This window comes from Solanum tuberosum, unplaced genomic scaffold (assembly GCF_000226075.1).
Source record: "Solanum tuberosum cultivar DM 1-3 516 R44 unplaced genomic scaffold, SolTub_3.0 scf00266, whole genome shotgun sequence".
Lineage (NCBI taxonomy): Eukaryota > Viridiplantae > Streptophyta > Magnoliopsida > Solanales > Solanaceae > Solanum > Solanum tuberosum.
Window position 1 is genome coordinate 604,908 of NW_006239201.1, and position 20,489 is coordinate 625,396.

The 20,489-nt window shown below is 32.3% G+C and overlaps 1 protein-coding gene, 1 long non-coding RNA gene and 1 other non-coding gene across 3 annotated transcripts; 1 reads left to right on the top strand and 2 right to left on the bottom strand.

The window, feature by feature from the left end:
- Positions 1–2,318: 2,318 nt before the first annotated feature.
- On the bottom strand, positions 2,319–2,390 carry TRNAD-GUC (transfer RNA aspartic acid (anticodon GUC)). Its single transcript has one exon. It is a non-coding gene; the product is annotated as a tRNA-Asp (tRNA).
- A 1,435-nt stretch (positions 2,391–3,825) lies between these two features.
- Positions 3,826–4,797, bottom strand: LOC102591949 (copper transporter 6-like). Its single transcript, XM_015314069.1, has 2 exons — positions 4,673–4,797; positions 3,826–4,374 (listed from the first exon to the last, which is right to left on the bottom strand). Exons 1-2 carry the CDS (start codon positions 4,754–4,756, stop codon positions 3,955–3,957), a joined length of 504 nt encoding a protein of 167 aa, XP_015169555.1. The 5' UTR covers positions 4,757–4,797; the 3' UTR covers positions 3,826–3,954.
- Positions 4,798–6,858: 2,061 nt separating this feature from the next.
- On the top strand, positions 6,859–7,266 carry LOC107062886 (uncharacterized). Its single transcript, XR_001474913.1, has 2 exons — positions 6,859–6,976; positions 7,044–7,266. It is a non-coding gene; the product is annotated as an uncharacterized lncRNA (long non-coding RNA).
- The last annotated feature ends 13,223 nt before the right edge of the window (positions 7,267–20,489 follow it).

Consider the following 20,489-nt stretch of genomic DNA (forward strand, 5'->3'; position numbering starts at 1 on the left):
ATGAAATGATTGAAATCTTACTTTATGAAAAAATTGACCCGGAATTTTTTTTCTCACCATTCCTCTTTTATCTAGTTTACACTTCTCCCTAACCCAACATCGTTGGACTTGGAAAATCAACAATCGACAAATGCCAAAAAGAATCAGATGCCCAACATTCACGAACATCGTCAATTAGAGTTTGAAACTTTGTTGAAGTAATTCTTGATTGGAAAACTACATCATCTTCATTGGGTAGGTTCATCGGAGAAAACTGAAGCGTAAATAATGGGTTAATTATGTTCTTTTGCCATAAAATTTGGTTCCTTATTTATTATAACAATAACAATTATCACCAAATGTTTTTGAATTATATTTGAAAATTTAGTAATTTTCGAACCAGTAGTTAATTAGATTGTGTATTTAAAGTGTTTCTGATTTATACATAAAATCAAGATCTGAATATATTATGAATTTGTGATAGTTGGGATGATAATTTGATAATGATAAAAATTAACTCATAAAATATAAGTAATACACTTAATACATTAATACAAAGTGAATTAATAGATTACTGATATAACATGAATTGTTGTATTGCTGATACAACACAAATTTTATAAAGTTGTATATCACTGATATTTGATACACTATGAGTTTTAGATAGTAAAATAAATTATATTAAGGGAAAATAATCTGACATGCCCTTCAATATTGCTATTTAGAAGTAATATACCTCTCGTTATGAAATGAATTCATATATACCCGCACTGCTATAAATGACTCACATATACCCTTTTCCTCTAACAAAAGTTAAAACAAAGTTTTAATTTAGTTTTAAAAAAAATAAAATTCATATAGAGTATATTTGATCCTCCTCACACATTTTTTTTCTGACCTTTTTGTTTCAACAACTGATTTAAATTTATTATTTTGATGGTCAAATTTATTTATGTTTCACTAATTTTCTTGAAAAATTTATATAGATGCCCCAATTTTTTTTTTATAAATACTAAAACTAAATTACAATATTGCCGCAAAAAAGTTAGTTTTAGATTTTATTTTTCTTTACACTAAAGAATGAAAGAAAAAAAAAGAATAAAAAACTCAAATAATGATAATTAGAGAAGTCAAAAATTAATGTAAGTATGAAAAAGATTAACATATACTTTGAGCTTTGATAGAACGATCTTATTTACCCAATCAAAAAAATAAATTTAAAACTACTTTTTTAATTCCATTAGATGAAGGGTACATGTGAGCTCCTTTTGTAATGGTAGGAGTGTAAGTGAGTCATTTGTATAACAGTAAGGGTATATATGAACCACTTTTATAACGAGGGGTATATCAAATTCTTTTCCCTTATATTGTATAATTTACATAAATCTCATAGTGTAAAGAGTCCATTACACTATTTTCCTACTCTTTTTTCAAATTACAAAAATTCCTTAAAATTATGGATTTCGGATACATCAGCAGACATCCAGATACATAGGGGAATGATGTACCTGTGAGGGGATATGGATGCATCAGAGATGGGATAAGACATCCGGATACATAGGGGAGGGATGTATAGGACATCTAGATCATAGGGAAGAGATGTATCCGCAAGGGAGGGGGGGGGGTATAGAGATGTATCAGGATCATAGAATATATGCCCTTCACTCTAACAGATCATAGCATATATGACATTCACTCTAACAGAAGACTAATAGGGACACGTGGCGCAATCTTATCTGTTGATCCAATATTTAATAACTGTCGGATCGGTGGATAAGCTTATGACACATGTATGTCCATAGAATCATATACTATGAGTTGATACGTTAAAAATGTAAGAAATTGCAATAAATATTGATACGCTAAATCCATAGAATCATATACTACATAATGTGAAATGCATTGATAGAAATACAAATCACAAGAAATATGCAAAACAATTTATACCAATATCTCGATAATGCTGAAATTATACAAACAATAGCCAGAACGTATACTTGCTGATAATACACAAATATGTCGCTGCTCGGTGAAATCACACCGGAGAAGAAACAACGGAAGATCGGAGTAGTCTTCCTCCCCACCCCACCCCTTTTTTTATTGCTTAATTACTTCCGCAAAATTTCCATAAAAAAAATTAATTTTGCAAGTAAATAATAATACAAACAAAAATAAAAAATAAAAGATTGAAACCACAACTTTTTTAAAAAAAATAAGTTTTTGTTAATTCAAAATAACCAAGTCCATTTATTTGAAAGAAAAATAAATTATAATTGATCTAACCTAGGCTAATTTTAGAAACAAACAAAATTGCAGAATTAATATTAAAAAAAGTGAAACGCCGCTGCCGGGGATCGAACCCGGGTCACCCGCGTGACAGGCGGGAATACTTACCACTATACTACAACGACTTGCTTGTTAAATTATCGTCGTTTTTCTATATATTTCTGTTCTTCTAATCTAATTTGAATATTTAGAGTCAATAAAATTATTCTTTGACCGAAATTTTCTTACATGTTTTTTCAAATATTTTAAGTTGTTACTTATTATGATTTATAATACATTTTTTTTCATAGTTTTCAACTATATAAGTTGTATTGCAAAAACTTAAAATTTCTATGTTTGAATTCATGATCAAAGTTTACAAGTTTGAATCCTGAAATGTCAATTGTGTCACCTAAATTGGGACAGAAGAAGTACACGTCTCAAACACAAACAATATACACACAATTAGATAAAGATGAGAGTAATAAATAAATCTTATACCTTAGAACTTCCCTGCTGTGATGCACAATGGAAGCGCACACATGAATTTGTGACTTAAAATATTTTTTGAAACATTATAGGGACTTAAAATATTTTTTGAAACATTATAGGGAGATCCATATTAGTCAATAACATATGGTGATCAAGTAATTCTATGAAAAAGACTTTCTCAACATTTAGGTGTCCCGGAGCTGGGGCGGATCCAGCCTTAGAGTTACGAATTCGATAGAACTCAATACTTTTAGCTCAATTCCTATATTTGTAAATATATATAAATACTTTATTTAGAATCTAATAAAGAAAAAATAATTGTGATTTGAATCTGATAAACTAAATATTTTGGCTCAGCCTCTGTCCCATAGAGAATTCTGTAATGACACATTGATCATGACATGATAGCCAATAGAAAGAAACTCAAATCTTGGACGTAATATTGTTGTCCATAACTGACTTTTAAGTTTCGTGCCAACTTTCTTTGATTTAGTTAAGAAATGTATTTGGTTTGAATGGAAAAAAATATGAACCACATAACGTGAAAGAGTTATTCGGATAATAAATATTCTTTCATTCAATCAAAATGTTATGAATTTAAATTACCAAAAAAAGCAAAAATATAGTAAACTTCTAGGGAAGGATTAAAAAAAATGGGACCGGCCACATAATAGAAAGCATTAGAGACGCATATAAATGAAAATGCAAAATTGCTGAAGAATATGATGAACTGATAAGTACTTTTTCATTCTTATCTAATAAGTTCGTCTTGATAGAAACATTGAATCCGACTCTAATATCATATTAAATTAAGTCTTGAATATAACTTACACCTCAAAAACTACCTCAAAGAGAGAAGAATTGTGACAAAAAAATTGTTTACACATATATACTAGTAGGCATTGGATATGAACTTTAAATCATAGTTTTGAAACAATAAATTTAAGTAAAGGTTGATTTGACGTTGAAATTTTGTTTGAATATACTATTTTGATTTTGAAAGTAGGTACTTTTTTCTTCTTCTTATAAACATGATGAATATATATCACAATTTGTGAAAACTAAATTTTATTTAATTTCACCAAATTGAATGAGCAAACAATAGTTCATGATATATATGTAAGGTTATTCAAATGCGTTGCAATGATAAATTACATATATGTAATTTTCTTTTGTAAATAAATATTTGCAAGTACATGCTATTACAAATTAAATTAATCAACAACTACAACTCATAGGAGGAAGATCCAAGTTCTTCTCACTAGACGATTTCTTAAAAACCCTACTTCCAAAAATCATAAACCCTAAAGAGTGTCCAACAATAGCAACTAAGAAAACACCACCATTAAAAGACATAACAGCCAACATAACAACATAAGCCAAACCAATTCTCAAACCATACAAGGCTGTCTGAAGAAGTCCAGAAGTCACATGATCATCAACATTACTCTTGTTAATATAGTTGCTATGAGAGAGAAATTCAACGAAAACCGCTATGAAAAAGACAACAACAAGTGCCAAGATGTACATGCCCAAATTATCATATCCAGGCCAACCTGAGAAGAGAATCTCAGTATTCTTTCCCCAGAAAAATGTCATATGCATCATGTGATGGTGGTTCTTCATCATCATCCCGCTGTATGAAATGTTTAAAATCAGAAGATTAAAGGACATTTTAATATTGTTCATTGGATTGAATCGAAATAAAAGATTACATCATTATTCATGGAGATTTAAATGAAATATTTTTTTGTTTAAAAAAAATGTTATTTTTACTTATAATAGATTCTAATTTATTTTTAAAAAAAATTAAAAATACATTTTTGCAATTACTATAGATACTAGATTTGAAAGGAAAGTAAATATTCTCGAATAGTAAGAAAATATATTCTATTTTTAATACAAATCATAAAGTAAAAGAAAAGTAAAATTTAATACCCGCCTCCTCCAGTGGCGTTGTTGACGATGATGGTGGAGGCGGCCCCATAGCCATTCCATGCATGTGACCGTCGTTGTTCATCTCTTTTTTTTTTTTTTTTTTTCCCTAATTCTTGATTTTTGTACGTGGAATTGAGGAGATTTATATAAGAAAAAAAAGGAGACTGATATTTATAGGAACTTGTAATTATTGATAGTACATTGTAGTAAGCGTACTTCTTTTTAAAGTACAAAATTAACATAAATGATAAGAATTTAAAAAAGGAGATTGATTTTCCCTTAATTGATAATGAAGGACAATTTTAATTTTAATTTTTTTTTTTTAAAATAAAATAATAATCCAAGTTTAAGTTTGTAACGTTAAAGTCCTATTTAGTTTGGTAATACTACACTTATTTCCATTTTTTCCTTCGTAAAAATAACTTTAAAACTATTTAATATTAATACAAAATAATTGCAATTTGACAATTGTTTCATTCGAAGATTGAGTTAATATCTCAAAAGGTCACTCAATTTTCCAAATTTATCTAGTAAAGTCATTAAATTTTATTTTGCATTAATAAAACTATAAATAATTAAAATTGCTCCTGAACTATGCGAAATAGAGTATTTATACCCTCTGTTACATTTTGGGACAAAAAATGCCCCCGTCGTTATTCCAATAGACCACAAATGCCCTTAAGAGGTAACAACCCATTTAGCAAGCCACGTGGAACTAATCCTTCTACCTAAGCATTGCCAACTAGGATTCCCACTAAATTATGGGTCACTAATTTGGAAGCTATTATCAGTGTTTTAAAAGGCGGGGCCGTAAGGCCATACATTTTATGTAGTACAGGCGAGGCATAAGCCCCGAGACACGGGGAGTAAGTCCCATGAATCTATGGGGTGTACATTTCATGTATATTCAATTTTATAATTTTATTACTAAGAAAATAAGCCAAAGTAAATTTTTTAATGATTTTATAAATAAATTTTAATAAATAACCAATAAAATAGAAAAATGCATTATAATTATTATTTGAGAAATACATTAATAATCAATAATATAAAAAAAAGTATTGAAATTACTATTTGAGAAAGATAACAATTAACAACACAGAAAATGACAATAGACAAAATAATCTTTGAAATGAAATCACCATCCATTTTTGTATTTACTAGTCCTTTCCACCTTCAATTAATATTTGCACGGCTTATTGTTTATATATTTTAAAGAAGGAGGATGAACAATGTAAAGTAATGGAAAAAATGAATAAAGTTATATCATAAGCATAGTGTGCTATGGAACTCTATCCTATCAATTTCAAACATGCTTATCTAAAAAATATTTATAGCAATGTTATTTTCTATTAGAGTTTATTTATACATATTTTTTTTAGAAAATATCACTACAACATGAAAATACATGATAGAATAAAATATAAATATCATTACAAAACAATAAAAAATACGATTTATAACAAAAATGGTTCAAAAATAAAATAAAATAAAATAAACGTCCTGGGCGTACATTTTTATGCCCACGACTTATGTTTTTACGTTCAGAACTTACAACCCAAATTCTAGAACTTACGCCTTATGGATCTACGCTTTCAATTTGCCCCCGAAGCGTTTTTGATACTCCCCTCCTCAAAAGACTCTTCTGGAACTCGTCCCAAAAACATTTTTGAAAACACTGACTATTATATGTAGTAATATTAATAATTCTTAATTTCTTAAAATAATCTATTGGTTTTTTGATCTATTCCGAATGTTAGAATTGTCCATAAGTTTCCATTATTAACTTCAATAATATAGTGCTAACTAAATGATCCATAATTTATGAGATTCCCAGTTGACAACGTTATGGATTAGTCCTACATGACTTGCTTCATTATTAAAAATTTGGATTGTTAAATCTTGAAGGTATTTCTAATCTCTTGAAATAACAGTAGGGGCGTTTTTTATCCCAAAATATTACGGAGGGTATAAATGGTCTATTTCATATAGTTCGGGGGGAGGGGGGTGCAATTTTGACCCTTTTCTATAATTAAATCATTCAACTTAGACCTTTATATTAATAAAATCACCCAACTTTTTTTTTTTTTAAATCAAATTTTTGATCCGTAGATCATTTTATTAAATAAGAGCCAAAGCTCACTCTATACAAAAAAGCTAAAATGAAAAATGACCTCATCCATAAATGGATCGATCCAAATAAAATAATGAGACAAGATTCCAAATCTACAATTATCTGCTCTTTGTCTATTTCCAAAAATCTCCAAACCCTTCCTCTCTTTACTCGCCTCTTCAAAATTTGGTAAGCCTCTTCACTGTCTCCTCTGTCTTCTTCAATCTTTGAGCTGCTGATTCATTTTTCTTTTCAGGTGGCTATTGGAAATCCAAGTGACCGCAGATGTTCTTCATTTCTGTCCGGATATGACGCCACTTGTTTGACGATTATTTCGGGTATTACCTTCGACCAACTTCTCTGATGACCCAAACTAGCTAGGACATCTAATTCTACTATGACTTTGTACATGTGTGAAGTATTCTGCTATAAAATTACTGTACCTTCTGATTCCTCGCATAAATGTTGAATTGTTGTTATGACTGTTGTTGAGGTGATTGCTTAGTTGCTCCGTCTCTACTATATCACTGTGTGCTGATTTTGCGAGTTTTCATCCTTATGTTTGGTATCTGCGATTTATCCATGTTTAGATGCTTCCTTGTTATGCTTGGTAGCTCCTGAAATAGATAATAACACTTAGTTTCTTGAGACTCTACTACTTCATTGACCAATGAATCTGCCACGCAGTTCCCTTCTCTGAAAATGTGAGTGATTGATGCATTTATACTTCGTATCACCCTTCTAATCTCCTATATTCTTTCTACCAATTCCCACGGTATCTTCCACTGATTATCCACCATTTTTTTGAGAACTAAAGAGTCAGTTTCGATTATGGGTTCTTTTAGATCCTTCTCTTGACAGTACCAAACTGCTTCTAGCAGAGCAAGCGCCTCTGCTTCCATGTTTGTTGCTATTCCTATTCCTTTTGCCCTTGCATATATAAGGTCTCCTTCCTCGTCCCTCACTACAAAACTTGTAGAACTAGCACCTGAATTTCCTCTTGCTGCCCCATCTGTGTTGCATTTAACTTTGTTTCTTCCAGGTTTCTTCCATTGAACATAATGGTGATGTATTTAGGTTTATATTCCTTCAGCTTTATGATGATTTGAGGCCATGTTTCCTTTCTGATATGTATCCAAGGATATTTCAACTTTATGTAGTTTCCTCACCTCTTCTTGCACTTGCATCACCACTTCACTGTATGTGGTAGTTCCTCTATGCTTAAAGTTATTCCTCCTTTTCCATAGTGTCCACATTATAATTGTTGGCATTGCTCTCATCACCACCTTGAGTTTGGCATTATCACTATGCTTCCACCAATTTATTATGAGTTGTTGTAAGTGCATGCTCTCAATTTGTATACCTGCAAAATTAGAAAACTGCCTCCATAGCCTATTGGCTATGGGGGCTGTTAGAAAAATATGTGTCATTGTCTCCTCTTCTGTTTCAGAACAGCACCAACATCTAGACACTATCTGAATTTTCATCCTCTTCAGATTGTCATCAGTTGCAATTCTTCTTTTCCAGAGTCTCCATAAGAAAAAATTCATCTTAAAAGGCACATCTTTAGTCCATATCAATTGATAATCTGTCCTTCTTTCCTGTTTATGTCTCATTAGTTCCCAAGCTGATTTAACTGTGAAAATGCCTTGAGTACTCCCCATCCACCATGCTACATCATTGATATATTCCTCCAATGGAGGCTTAATGGACTCCATTATGTAATCAGTCATCTCTTCTGATATCTTATTAAGAAGTTTCTCCCTATCCCAAGCCCCTTGATGAGTGAAATATTTGACCTCTATTTTCTCTTCCACTGCATTGTTCTCCTCCACATACCATAGTGCCCCTTGTTTAGTCCAATTATCAAACCAAAAGCTTGAGTTGCCTGCTTTTATTTGCCACCAGATGTTATGTTCTACCTCTTCTCTGACTGTGATCATTTTTCTCCAAACATGAGAAGCACCTTGCCCTCTAGCCACTGTAGGATGCATTTTCTTACAATACTTGTTCCACATGAATGATGCCCATAAAGATGATGTATCAGTTCTGAAGTTCCACCAAAGCTTTGCAAAAAAAGCTTTTGAGACATCATGTAATGACCTGAAGCCTAGTCCTCCTTCCACTTTTGGATAACACATCTTATCCCATGCCACCCAGTGCTTATTCCTAGCTCCTGATGAATTACTCCAAAAGAAAATTGCAAATAACTTGTGCAACTGGTCTATTATGCTTTTAGGAGGGTTCATAGCAGCTAACAAATAGACTGGTATTGACTGTAAAACATGAGCAATTAGAATATACCTTTCTCCAAAAGACATGAGCTTATTTTGCCAAGTGTTCATTCTGTTTGAAACTTTCTTCAACAAGTTCTCAAAATGACCTTTATTCTTTCTTCCATAAAAAATTGGACAACCCAAATATGTGAATGGGAAAGATCCTTGCCTGATTCCTGTTATCCTCTTTACCAGATTACACACTCTGTTAGGCACTTGCTTATGTAAATATATCATGCTCTTGTCCAAGTTTATCATTTGCCCTGACACCTTTTCGTACCCTCTAAGAATGTTGATCATTTTCCTCATAGATGTAGTTTGTCCTGAGCAAAATAGGATGGTATCATCTGCATAAGAGAGATGACTTACTACTGGGCTCCATTTAGGCATCCCATATCCTATATAATCAGGATCTTCAAACAGACTGTTTAAACCCCTTGACAAAACCTCTGCTGCAATAATGAAAAGTGTAGGTGATAAAGGGTCTCCCTGCTTTAGTCCTCTAGTAGATTGAAAGAAACCAAAAGACTGTCCATTCATCAATACTGAGTACCAGTTATTGCTAATGAGCCTCACTATCATGTCTATGATTCTTTCTGCAAAACCAAAGTTTCTCATTACTCTCACCAAAAATTTCCATGAAACCCTGTCATAGGCCTTGGCCATATCCAGTTTCACCACAACATTATGATATTTGTTTCTTCTGTTGATGTCTCTAATTATCTCCTGTGCCAACAGTACATTCTCAGTAATGTTTCACCCTTTGACAAAACCTGTCTGATTTTTGGATATCAAACTAGGTAGTACAGTGGCTATTCTTTCATGTACAACTCTTGAAATGATCTTATTTGCAAAGGTGCTAAGACTTATAGGCCTGAGATCTCCAAAAGTGCTTACCAACTCCTTTTAGGAATGAGAACCAGGTTGGTGTGTGTGATATACCTGGGCAGTTCTTGCCCATAAAAAAATACCTTTACCATGTTGGTCACATCCTCCCCTACAATATCCCAACAACTCTGAAAAAACATACCTGAGAAATCATCTGGACCACTAGCACTATCTCCATTATGAGCAAATACCACTTTTTTGACTTCTTCATTAGTGGGTATTCTCACCATAATTTCATTTTGCTCCTCTGTAATAATAGGAGGAATGTGTGTTAGCATACTGTAATCACTGACCTCTTGATCCTCCATGAACTGTTTCTTGTAAACATTGACAGCTTCTTCTCCAATATTTTGAGTTGTTGTAATCATGTCTTCTTCCCTTGTCTGAATTGCATTTATTTGCATCTTTCTTCTTCTTCCTTTTACATAAGCATGAAAGAACTTTGTATTTCTATATCCATCCTTGAACCATTGCATTCCTGCTTTTTGTTTCCAATATTCTTCTTCTATATGCTTATATCTTTTAATGTCTGCCTCTGCCTTGTGAAGTTCTGCCCTGTTGCTCTCTGTAGGTGCCATCTCCAATTGAATCTCCTTCGTTTTGATCACATCTTCTAAAGTAGCTATTTGCTGAAAAACATTCCCAAATGTTTTCTTACTCCATTTAGCTAACTCCATTTTTACTCTTTTCATCTTACTGTGCACCACTGTAAAAGGATTGCCAGTAATTTCTCCCTCCTGCCATACATCAGAAATTAACTTTTTAAAATTCTCATGCTTTGTCCAAAAGTTTAGAAACCTAAAAGGTTTCATAACATGTTCCTGTGAAGTGTTGCATACTACATGTAGTGGTGCATGATCTGATCCTTGTCTAATCAAATGTTGAACTTCACTGTTAGGTAGTAGACTCATGAACTCCTCATTCCCAAATACCATGTCTAGTCTCTCAAAAATGCATTCTGTCTCTACTCTTCCATTCCACCAAGTATATGAACTTCCCTTGAAACTAAATTCATTTAGAGCACATGAGCTGATACATTGGTTGAAGTCTATGGTTTCCATCTGAGTTACTGGTAATCCGCCCAATTTTTCTGAATCATTTCTAATTGTGTTGAAATCTCCCCCAACCAACCATGGTTTTTGCATGCTGCCTGCTATATCCTCTAGTGATTCCCACAATTCAAATCTTTCTAATGCACTGCATCTTGCATATATTGCTGTAACACTGAAAATATCGTTGGTTCCCCTTTTTTTAAAATTGACCGTGAGTTGTTGACCAGTATCATTATAATCTTGTTCTTCCCAATCATCCTCCCAGAAGATCCATATTTTCGCTGAGCTGCTCACCTTTGCTTTGGGCATTCCCAATTTGATTCTGTACCGCTCGAGATGTGCTGGATTTTGAAAAGGCTCTAACAGAGCAATGTATGAGTAGTGATTCCTCTTATGTAGGTCAATAAGTCTCTCAAAAGATTTTTGAGTTCTTACCGATCTAATATTTCAGAAAAGTACTTTATTAATCATTGGTTAATGGTGGATGTGGACCCCTTCTTGCTCCTTGTATTAATTTGTGATTGTGTTTGTAGTTTCTCCCCTTTCTTGTTCTTCCCCTGTAACTGATTAATTTGCCTTGGTGACAAGTCCCCTTCTCGTCCTATACTTTCGATGTTCCTTTGCATGCATTCATCGTCTTCTGTGTCCTTTTTCTTCGTCTTTTCTTGTTCTGTCAACTTATCTATAACTGGTGCTTTTAATATCTCTTGTACTCAGTTGTGTGTATCTGACTCCCCTGTCTGACTGTGTCCCTCATCTTGTCCAGTGTGTGGCCCTTCATCGTCATTTTTCTTTCTCACCTCAGACATTTGATTTATTCCCCCTTCATTTTCTAAAATCTGCACAGAAGATGGCGCTGAGCTCAGGGCTCTAATATCTCTGTTAGCTGAATCTTTCACTCCACTATAAGCATCTGCATGACTGTCTTTTGATTTAGAAATCACAGGAATTTTGATTTTTTCATTGTTTGCTACAGCTGTCTCATCCTGACCCATATTCTCACGTGTTGTGTCTTCCTTGGTAGGCAATTCTTCCCCATTTTTATGCTCTCCTTCCTTTGGTACAGATTCTGTGTCCCCCAAAGCTTCAAACTTATTGGTGGTGATGACTTGGTCAAACAAAATTCAATAATTTCACTAGATAAATTCTTATAGTTAAGTAATCTTTTGGAATATTAACTCAATTTTAAAATTGCACATTGTCAAACTGCAATTATTTTGTATTAATATCAAACAATTTTAAAGGTATTTTTACAAAGAAAAAAAAAAGAAAAAGGAAATAAGGGTAGTAATACAAACTAAATAGGACCTAACGTTACAAACTTAAACTTGAATTTTTTAAAAATTTGTCCTTCATTATTAATTAAGAGAAAACCAATCTCCTTTTCTAAAATTCCATCATTTATGTTAGTTTTGTACTTGAAAATGAAGTACATTTACTATCGAGTTGAACTTTGTAATAATTGAAAAAGGAGTTTTCAACATTAATTTATGTGGAATGTTGAAAAAACAACATTTTGATTGGAAAAGTTCTCCAAAACCAAATATATGACAAAAATCTTCTTTATATATACTCCATTCATTTTAAAATATTTATCGCTCATATTAAAAATATTTGCCTTAAAATACTTGTTATTTTAGAAGTTTAATTTTTTTTCTTAATAGTAATTATTCTTGAAAACTGTCAACACATCAATGATATACGACACATAAATAGAATAATATTAAATTAAAAAGTTTATATCTTATGACATATATAAATTAGGTAAAATATTCTAACATAAATCCTAATTAATATTTGGGAAAAGGGTAAGAAATACCCCTCAACTTTGTTTTATTGGTTGACTATGCCCTTAACGTTAAAGTGAAGTTATTTTTACCCTGCTGTTACTAATTTCACCATATATACCCCTCATTTGACGAAAAGCCCCAATTCAACTAAAATTAACTCAAATCTTTAAAAAAACGACCCATTACCCATTTTTAAACTCATGCCTGACCCTCTAACACTTGACCCAAGAGATGAACAAAGGAAAAATAGGGGAGGAAGAAGCAATAATTTCAGCCTTTGTTTTCCCATTTTTCCGACCAGCCTCTCCTCTCCACGCTGCTGTCCAGCCACCAAACAACCACCCCTAAACGACCCCATTTTTTCCGTTTTCACAGCCACCATCACCCACTTTACGGCTGGCGATCAAACCCACCTGAAACCAGCCCACTCTGGCGGAAAACAATCTGTAAACCACCTCACAACCATACGCCAACTCCGGCGAACCAGACCACCCTTTATTGCCTCTTTTCTCCTGCCAAAATGTCACCAGAAGACACCCAAATCGACCCCACTGGTCGACTTTCCTCAACCCATCTTCCTTCTCCAACCAGAAACTTAGGTGAACCACATCGGAAACACCTCCAAACAACCACCACTCACCTCCAAATCACCGGAAATCACCACCCCAAAACAACCCTTTTCGCCGCCGCCTCATCGACACGGAAAAACCACCGCGAACATCCTCAACTCCATGAGCTCGTGAAACCCAACAGCAACAAGCAACCACCATCGTTGTTGCTTCTCTTCCCCTTCCCTTTCACGATTTTGTTTGTTTTGCAGATCTACATTTTCAGCAAACCAGAACTCATCAACCCTCCAGCTTCGACAACAACAATCAACTCCGTCAAAAATTACTTTCTTTTATTGTTTTACTCTTTTTGTTGTTATATTTTACTGCATTTCAGGTGAATTATTTGACTCTCATTTCGAACTCCGACCATCTTATTATATTTTAATGATTTTTAGTTATTAATAATTTTTTGGTGAACATTGTTCTTTCTTTCAATTTGTGTTATTCCAAATGTGACAGTATTAAGCACTTTATATATTTGGTGTGCTTTGTTTTATTAATTCCCATGTTAAAAATGAAATGATGAAATTGTTCAAAAAAAAAATCAAGCAAAGTACGTCCGACGATTTCAGTAGTAAGTGTTTTAATGGTGGAAGGAGATGAAGAAGATTAAACAAATGGGTTTGGGGTTTTAATTGAGTATGAATTAATTTGGTTTAGTGGGTCGGGTCGAGTTTGGATTAAAATAGAAACGGGTCATTTTAATTGAAATTGGATAATTTTTATTGATTTGGGGCTTTCCGTCAAATGAGGGGTATATATGGTAAAATTAGTAACGGCAAGGGTAAAAATAACTTCACTTTAGCGATAAGGACATAGTCAACCAATAAAACAAAGTTGAGGGATATTTTTGACCCTTTTCCCTTAATATTTTGTTAAAAAAATCATGTAAGTAAAAAATACGATGAATATTTGAGATGAAAAGTGTACTCTAAATATGATTAAAAATAATAATTATCAGCACTGAATATTAATACCTAGAACCATTTTAATGACCAACCTCTCGATCATCTTATTAATTTACGACAAATTATGAACCCATGGATTAATTCAACCTCAAATACATTTTATATTATACTTTTTCCATATCAATTTATCTTTTCCTATTTTTTATTTTTTTTATATATATATTTTTGATAAATAAGTATTTTTATTACCAAATAGAAGTTTAGAGCTCAAAAAGCGAGAAAAGACGAAAAGAAACTAATCTGGATGGATCGAATACAATGAATAACCTTCCATCTCCTAAACATCTACCGACATCTTTAGCTTGGATAGTAATTCAAGATCGTCAGGTATTTAGTTAATTTATTCTGAGACACTCTGAAATATACATCTTGAGTTATTCTCTTCACAAGGATCAATGCTTTTCTTCTTTTTCCTTAAAAAATAATTTGATTCCTCTATTACCACATATAATAGATGCAGATTGTTAAGGCAATTTTATACATTGTTGTTGCATCACTATTCCCATTATAATGATCCACCGCCAATGCAAGTTCTTCTTCCCATGTTTTTGCTTGTCTTATATATCTAGTCATTATAGTAGCTTGTTCCACATTGATGCTAAGACAGAGTACTGAAAGAAAGGGTGTGAAATTGATTCATTCCCTGATTCACACAAAGGGCATATTGGAATAACACTCATTTCCCATTTGATCTTTCTATCCTTCGTGTACAACCTTCTATGAGCAATCAACATCACAATGAACAACCATTTTGGGGCAGATGGGGTATTGCAAATTAACTTCTCCCATCTTACTTCTGAAAACATTCTTTGCAACAATTGGTATATCTTTTTTACTGAGAAATAGTGCAATCTTTGGAATTGATATTCTGTTTAACTAGCAGCTTCCACATAGTCTTTAGCTTTGAAAATCTTCTTAATAAGCCAAGATGCTTGTTTTATATTGGAATTGTCCTACTTTACCTTTTAGTCTGTTTCAAAAGAGAACACATGCTTCTTCTTTTTGCCAACTCTTTGATTCCAACTTCTTATCTGATATGTTTAAGACCATAGGATTAATTAAAGACATTTTGATATATTTGACTAGGGGTGTCAAATGGACGGGTTATATTAAAATGGGTTGAAATAGAAATCGGGTTGGGTCTTCATCCGCCCAAGTTTACTTTGGGCTCAAATGAGTTGGGTTCAAATGGGCTAAAAAACGGGTTTGGTCTTGACCTGCCCAATTTGACCCGATTAATCTCAATAATTTTAACATAGTGATATTTAACTTTTATAATCACAATTCAAATTTTAGCTCAATTTTTTTTTAAAAGTAACAAATAGATAGATAAATTCTAAAAGATGTTAAATAGATAATAATTCATACCTTTAATATAGGAACATATGGCTTCAGCAGATGCATCCTATTACTATGTTGATGATCAAAGAGTTTTAAAACGGATTGAAATTGGAGATTGAATTGGGCTCAATTGAGGATTCTCTTAAAACGGGTTAGGCTTGAATGAGTTGGATTGAACCCAATTCAAATTATTTTGAGCCTAACCCTTAAAATTCTGGGCGGGTTAAGCGGGTTACCTATGTTTGGGTTCATTTTTGACACCCCTATATTCAGGGCCGTCTTAACCACTAGGCCACTAAAGCCATCGCTTGGGGGGCCATATTTTTTGAACCCCCCATTTTTTAGAAAAAAAGTACTTATACATATTATTAAAAAAATTATATTAATTTTTTGAAAGAAAAAAACGTGTAAGAGGTTTTATAGTTTTTTCTTGAAAAATTGTTATTGTTGATATTCTTAGTTCATAAGTATATGTAAATTGTATTAAAATTATTCAATTTTAATATGTCAACTAGAAAACATGATTCCGATTTTGCAAAAGAGAGAAAACTTGAAGAATTAAATAAATCTTAAAAAAGAGCCCTTGATAGATTTTTAACAAATAATAAAAATTTTGAATCAAAAAATATTGGAGGATGTTCTTCAAATGAACAAGTCACCAATAGAATTGAGTTAGATGATAATAATATTCAAGAAGAAAATCTAGAAGAAGTTGGTGAAAATGTGACATTGTTCCCGATATCAAGAACTCCTAAATAATTTACATAGTTGCATCCCTAAAAATATATATGATCCAAGTCAATGGAATAATGTAGATACAAAATTGAGAGATCTATTAGTAAGAAAGAGACCATTTAGAATGACTGATATAAATTTTCCACAAGATATATACGTACGCCATTTTTCTACAACACACTATATTCAAAAATTGGTAAATTGAGAAAAGCATGAAAAAAAATAATTAATCTACTCTAAAGATTTGGATAAATTTTTTGTTTTTGTGGTAAATTATTTAGCACAACTTCTATTATTTGTAATAGTAAACTAGCTAGTGAAGGTAGTAATAAGTGGAGAAATCTTAGTGTTAAGCTCAAAGTCCATGAAGTAAATAATGAACATATTATTAATAATATGAGCTCGTGTATTGATTTAGAAATGAGATTGCACACAATTGATAAAGTTGCGCAGGAACAAATTGATAGAGATAAAGTGTAATGGAAAATGTATTGTCAAGAATTATTGACGTGATCAAAACTCTTGGGAAAAATAATTTAGCATTTAGGGGAACAAATAGAAAGATCTATCAAGAAAGTAACGGTAATTTTTAAAGGCTAATTGAAATGATTAATAAATTTGATCCAGCTATGCAAGAACATTACCTTGGACATAATATACAAAGTGAATTATTAAAATTATTGGCAAGTGAAGTCAAGAATAAAATTATTAAAGAGATTAAAGAAACAAAATACTTCTCAAAATATTAGGGCATCTCTTGAACGTTTGTCTTTAGGCCCCCGATCTTGTTGAGTCGGCCCTGCCTATATTTGACATATCTTTATAACTTATGATCTTAAATTTCATGTCAAATCAAAATAAGACAAACAAATTGAAACGAAAAATTTATAGAAGTATATTACTTAATGAACAAGATAAATTAAACTAATGTGAATACATGTATTCCATTAATAAAATTTATCAAAAGCAACAACTCATATGAGGATTTCTTTAAAACCCTACTTCCAAAAACAAAAAACCCTAACAAGCGTCCAACAATAGCAACCAAGAAAACACCAACATTAAAAGACATAACAGCCAACATAACAACATAACCTAAGCCAATTCTCAAACCATACAAAGTTGTCTGAAGAAGTCCAACTCTCACATGATCAACATTATTATCCCCTTTAATATAATTGCTATGAGAGAGAAATTCGACGAAAATTGCCATGAAAAAGACAAAAGCAAGTCCCAAAATGTACATGTCCAAATTATTGTATCCAGACCAACTTGAGAAAAGAATCTCAGTATTCTTTCCCCAGAAAAACGTCTCGTGCATCATCATGTGACGATGGTTCATCGTCACCTTGCCACCTCCTGTGCCATTGTTCGGCGGCCCTATAGCCGTTCCATGCATGTGGCCGCCGTTGTTCATTTTTCTTTCCTCTCCTAAACCTTGATTTTTGTTGATGAATTAGGGAAGGAGAGTGAGAGTTATGAGGTATTTAAGTAAGCAACAAAATGATTAATAGTACATTGTCGTAAATGTACTTTTTTTCTAGTACAAAATTAAAGGATGAGGCATAGTTAAATGGTAGAGTTGTAAAACTAGATTCTTCAAATTTGTTTCCTCAGAAACTTTCCTTCTCGTTTAATTTAGTTAGAATAATTGTCTCATTTGTTTCATTGTTCTTTAGATAATTGTAAAAAAAATACATTTAACGTATCATGTTTTTACGAATTTTATATCTGAACTATAAGATATTTGTGTTTTTATCTGAATTATTACAAACCATAATCAAAACACATCTTGAATATGACTAGACCAAGCTATTTAATATAATCGCCAAAAGGCACTTGACAACTTATTTTGCCCATAAAATTTCGTCGACATGGTAACTAACTCATTAATTTCGAGGTGGGTTTTGATAAATAGTTGGTGACAATTCATGTAAGAATCGCAAATATATGATAATTCAAATTAGAAATTGGCAAAAAAGTGATACTTTAGGTGTGTTTTTGAATATTTTCTTTAATTTTCTAATCGAAAAATGGCCTAAATTAATACCCTCGAAGTATTGAAAATGGTACAAAACTATCCCCCATCCACCATGAGGCGAATTCAGGATTTCAAAAAAATGGGTGCACCATAGCTTTAAAGATAAGATCTAAAAATTTATAATAACAATAACTCAGCGAGCAAAAGATAAAAAAATTGCATTACCACAATTTACAATTGTACTCAGCGAGACTTCATATTTTGAAAACAATCTATAGTAGCATTATTACTTACATTTTCAAATATCTTTTGCTCTATCTTACAAACTAAATAACCATTCAAAACTTCTTCACCGATGCTATTACGTAGATCATTTTTTATGAGCTTCATTGAGGAGAAATGCTCTTTCCACACTTGTAGTAGCAACATGCAAAATCAAAGTCAGTTTTACAAGTAAATAAACAAGAGACCAAGTTTGATCCAATTTTGTTTGTACCATCATCATAGCAAGTTCTTTAATCCCCTTCAAGTTGAGAAACTTGCTACCACACTCTCGAGCATAGACAATGAAACTATCAAGCTGATAATTGTGATCTCGATGTTGACTATCACCAAACTCACTTTTGTAATATTTGACCAACTTCATGATTCTACTCTTACTAAAATTAACAAATCAACCGGATTCAAATTATCCGTACCAAGGAGTAAGTCACTAGTCATAACATCAAAACGATTTTTGAGCTCCTGGAGTTGCAAATCAATAACTGCATAAAACACTTCCACACGAGAGTGATGTAAATATGAAACTTCATATTTCTTACGCTTCGATCTTGGATAGTCTTCAGTCATTTCAAGAATCAAAATATCATGTTTACCACAAATGAATAAACCTCATCCATCAAAGGCTCCAAATCACTCTCTCTCATTGTTTGTGATATTCTCTTTGAAAGATTAAGTAATCCCATAACATTGACGATATCTTGACCTTTTTTTAAAGTTTTGTTCAATTCATTTGTAAGAAGCAACATCTTGAACATCAAATGCAACACAAAGATAAATTCAAATTCTTAAATTTTATCTAAAAGGTTTCTGGCTGCAAGTTGATCAAGATCATGTGGAGAATCTTCTTTCATATCTTTAAACACATTAGCAATTGAAGAAAATATAATCATGAAATTTTCCAAGGTCTTGAAATGGGATCCCCAACGAGTATCACCTAGTTGTTAGAGGCCACGTTCTTGATTTAATCCTTGCCCGGTAAGAATTTCTCCAGATTTAAGTATCCAACTTCTCAACTTGGTGTTCTCAAAGTAAGTCCCTGTATTTAAAAGATGTTTTAATAGTATTCAAAACATTAGTGACAACATAAAAGAAATTGTTTACATCCGGATGCTTTTTAGAAAGAGCCACAAGCATCAATTGCAATTGGTAAGCAAAACAATGAATATAATGTGCAGACAGAGCATCTTGCAAAATCGAAGACTTTAGGTCATTTTTTTCTCCTTGCATATTATTAGCTCCATCATAACCTTGTCCACAGAATCTTGATAGGCTAAGCGAGTGATCCGAAAGTAAAGCGTAAATTACTTTTTGCAATAATTTTCCGGAACACTACTCAAAAAGTTTTCTATTAGATCAACTCTCTATTTTTGTTAACATAAACTAGTGTCATTTGCTCTTTATGTGAAATGTCCTTTGACTCATCAATTAGTATTCCAACATAATCACCATCCAAGTCTTTGATGATAACTTTAATTGTTTCTTTAGTACAAGTAGGGGTGTACATGATCGGGCTGGTTCGGGTTTTTCAAATATCAAACCAAACCATTTGTGTAAAATTTTTAAATTTATAAACCAAACCAAACTAATAAAATTCGGCTTTTTTCGGGTTTTTCAACCTTGGGTGGTTGGTTTGGGTTTTTCAAATACCAAACCAAACCATTGTGTCAAATTTTTAAATTTATAAATCAAACCAAACTAATAAACCTCAGATTTTTTCAGATTTTTGGATTTTTTCGATAAAGTTTGCATACAAACATATAATTAACTTGTACTCCAAA

What these genes read in the sequence shown, in the direction of transcription:
- LOC102591949 (XM_015314069.1), bottom strand. Translation starts at nt 4,756, where the DNA reads ATGAACAACGACGGTCACATGCATGGAATGGCTATGGGGCCGCCTCCA. An exon ending in CGCCACTGGAGGAGGCGGGT is followed by an intron (nt 4,375 to 4,672) that starts ATTAAATTTTAC and finishes AACATTTCATAC; the next exon opens with AGCGGGATGATGATGAAGAA.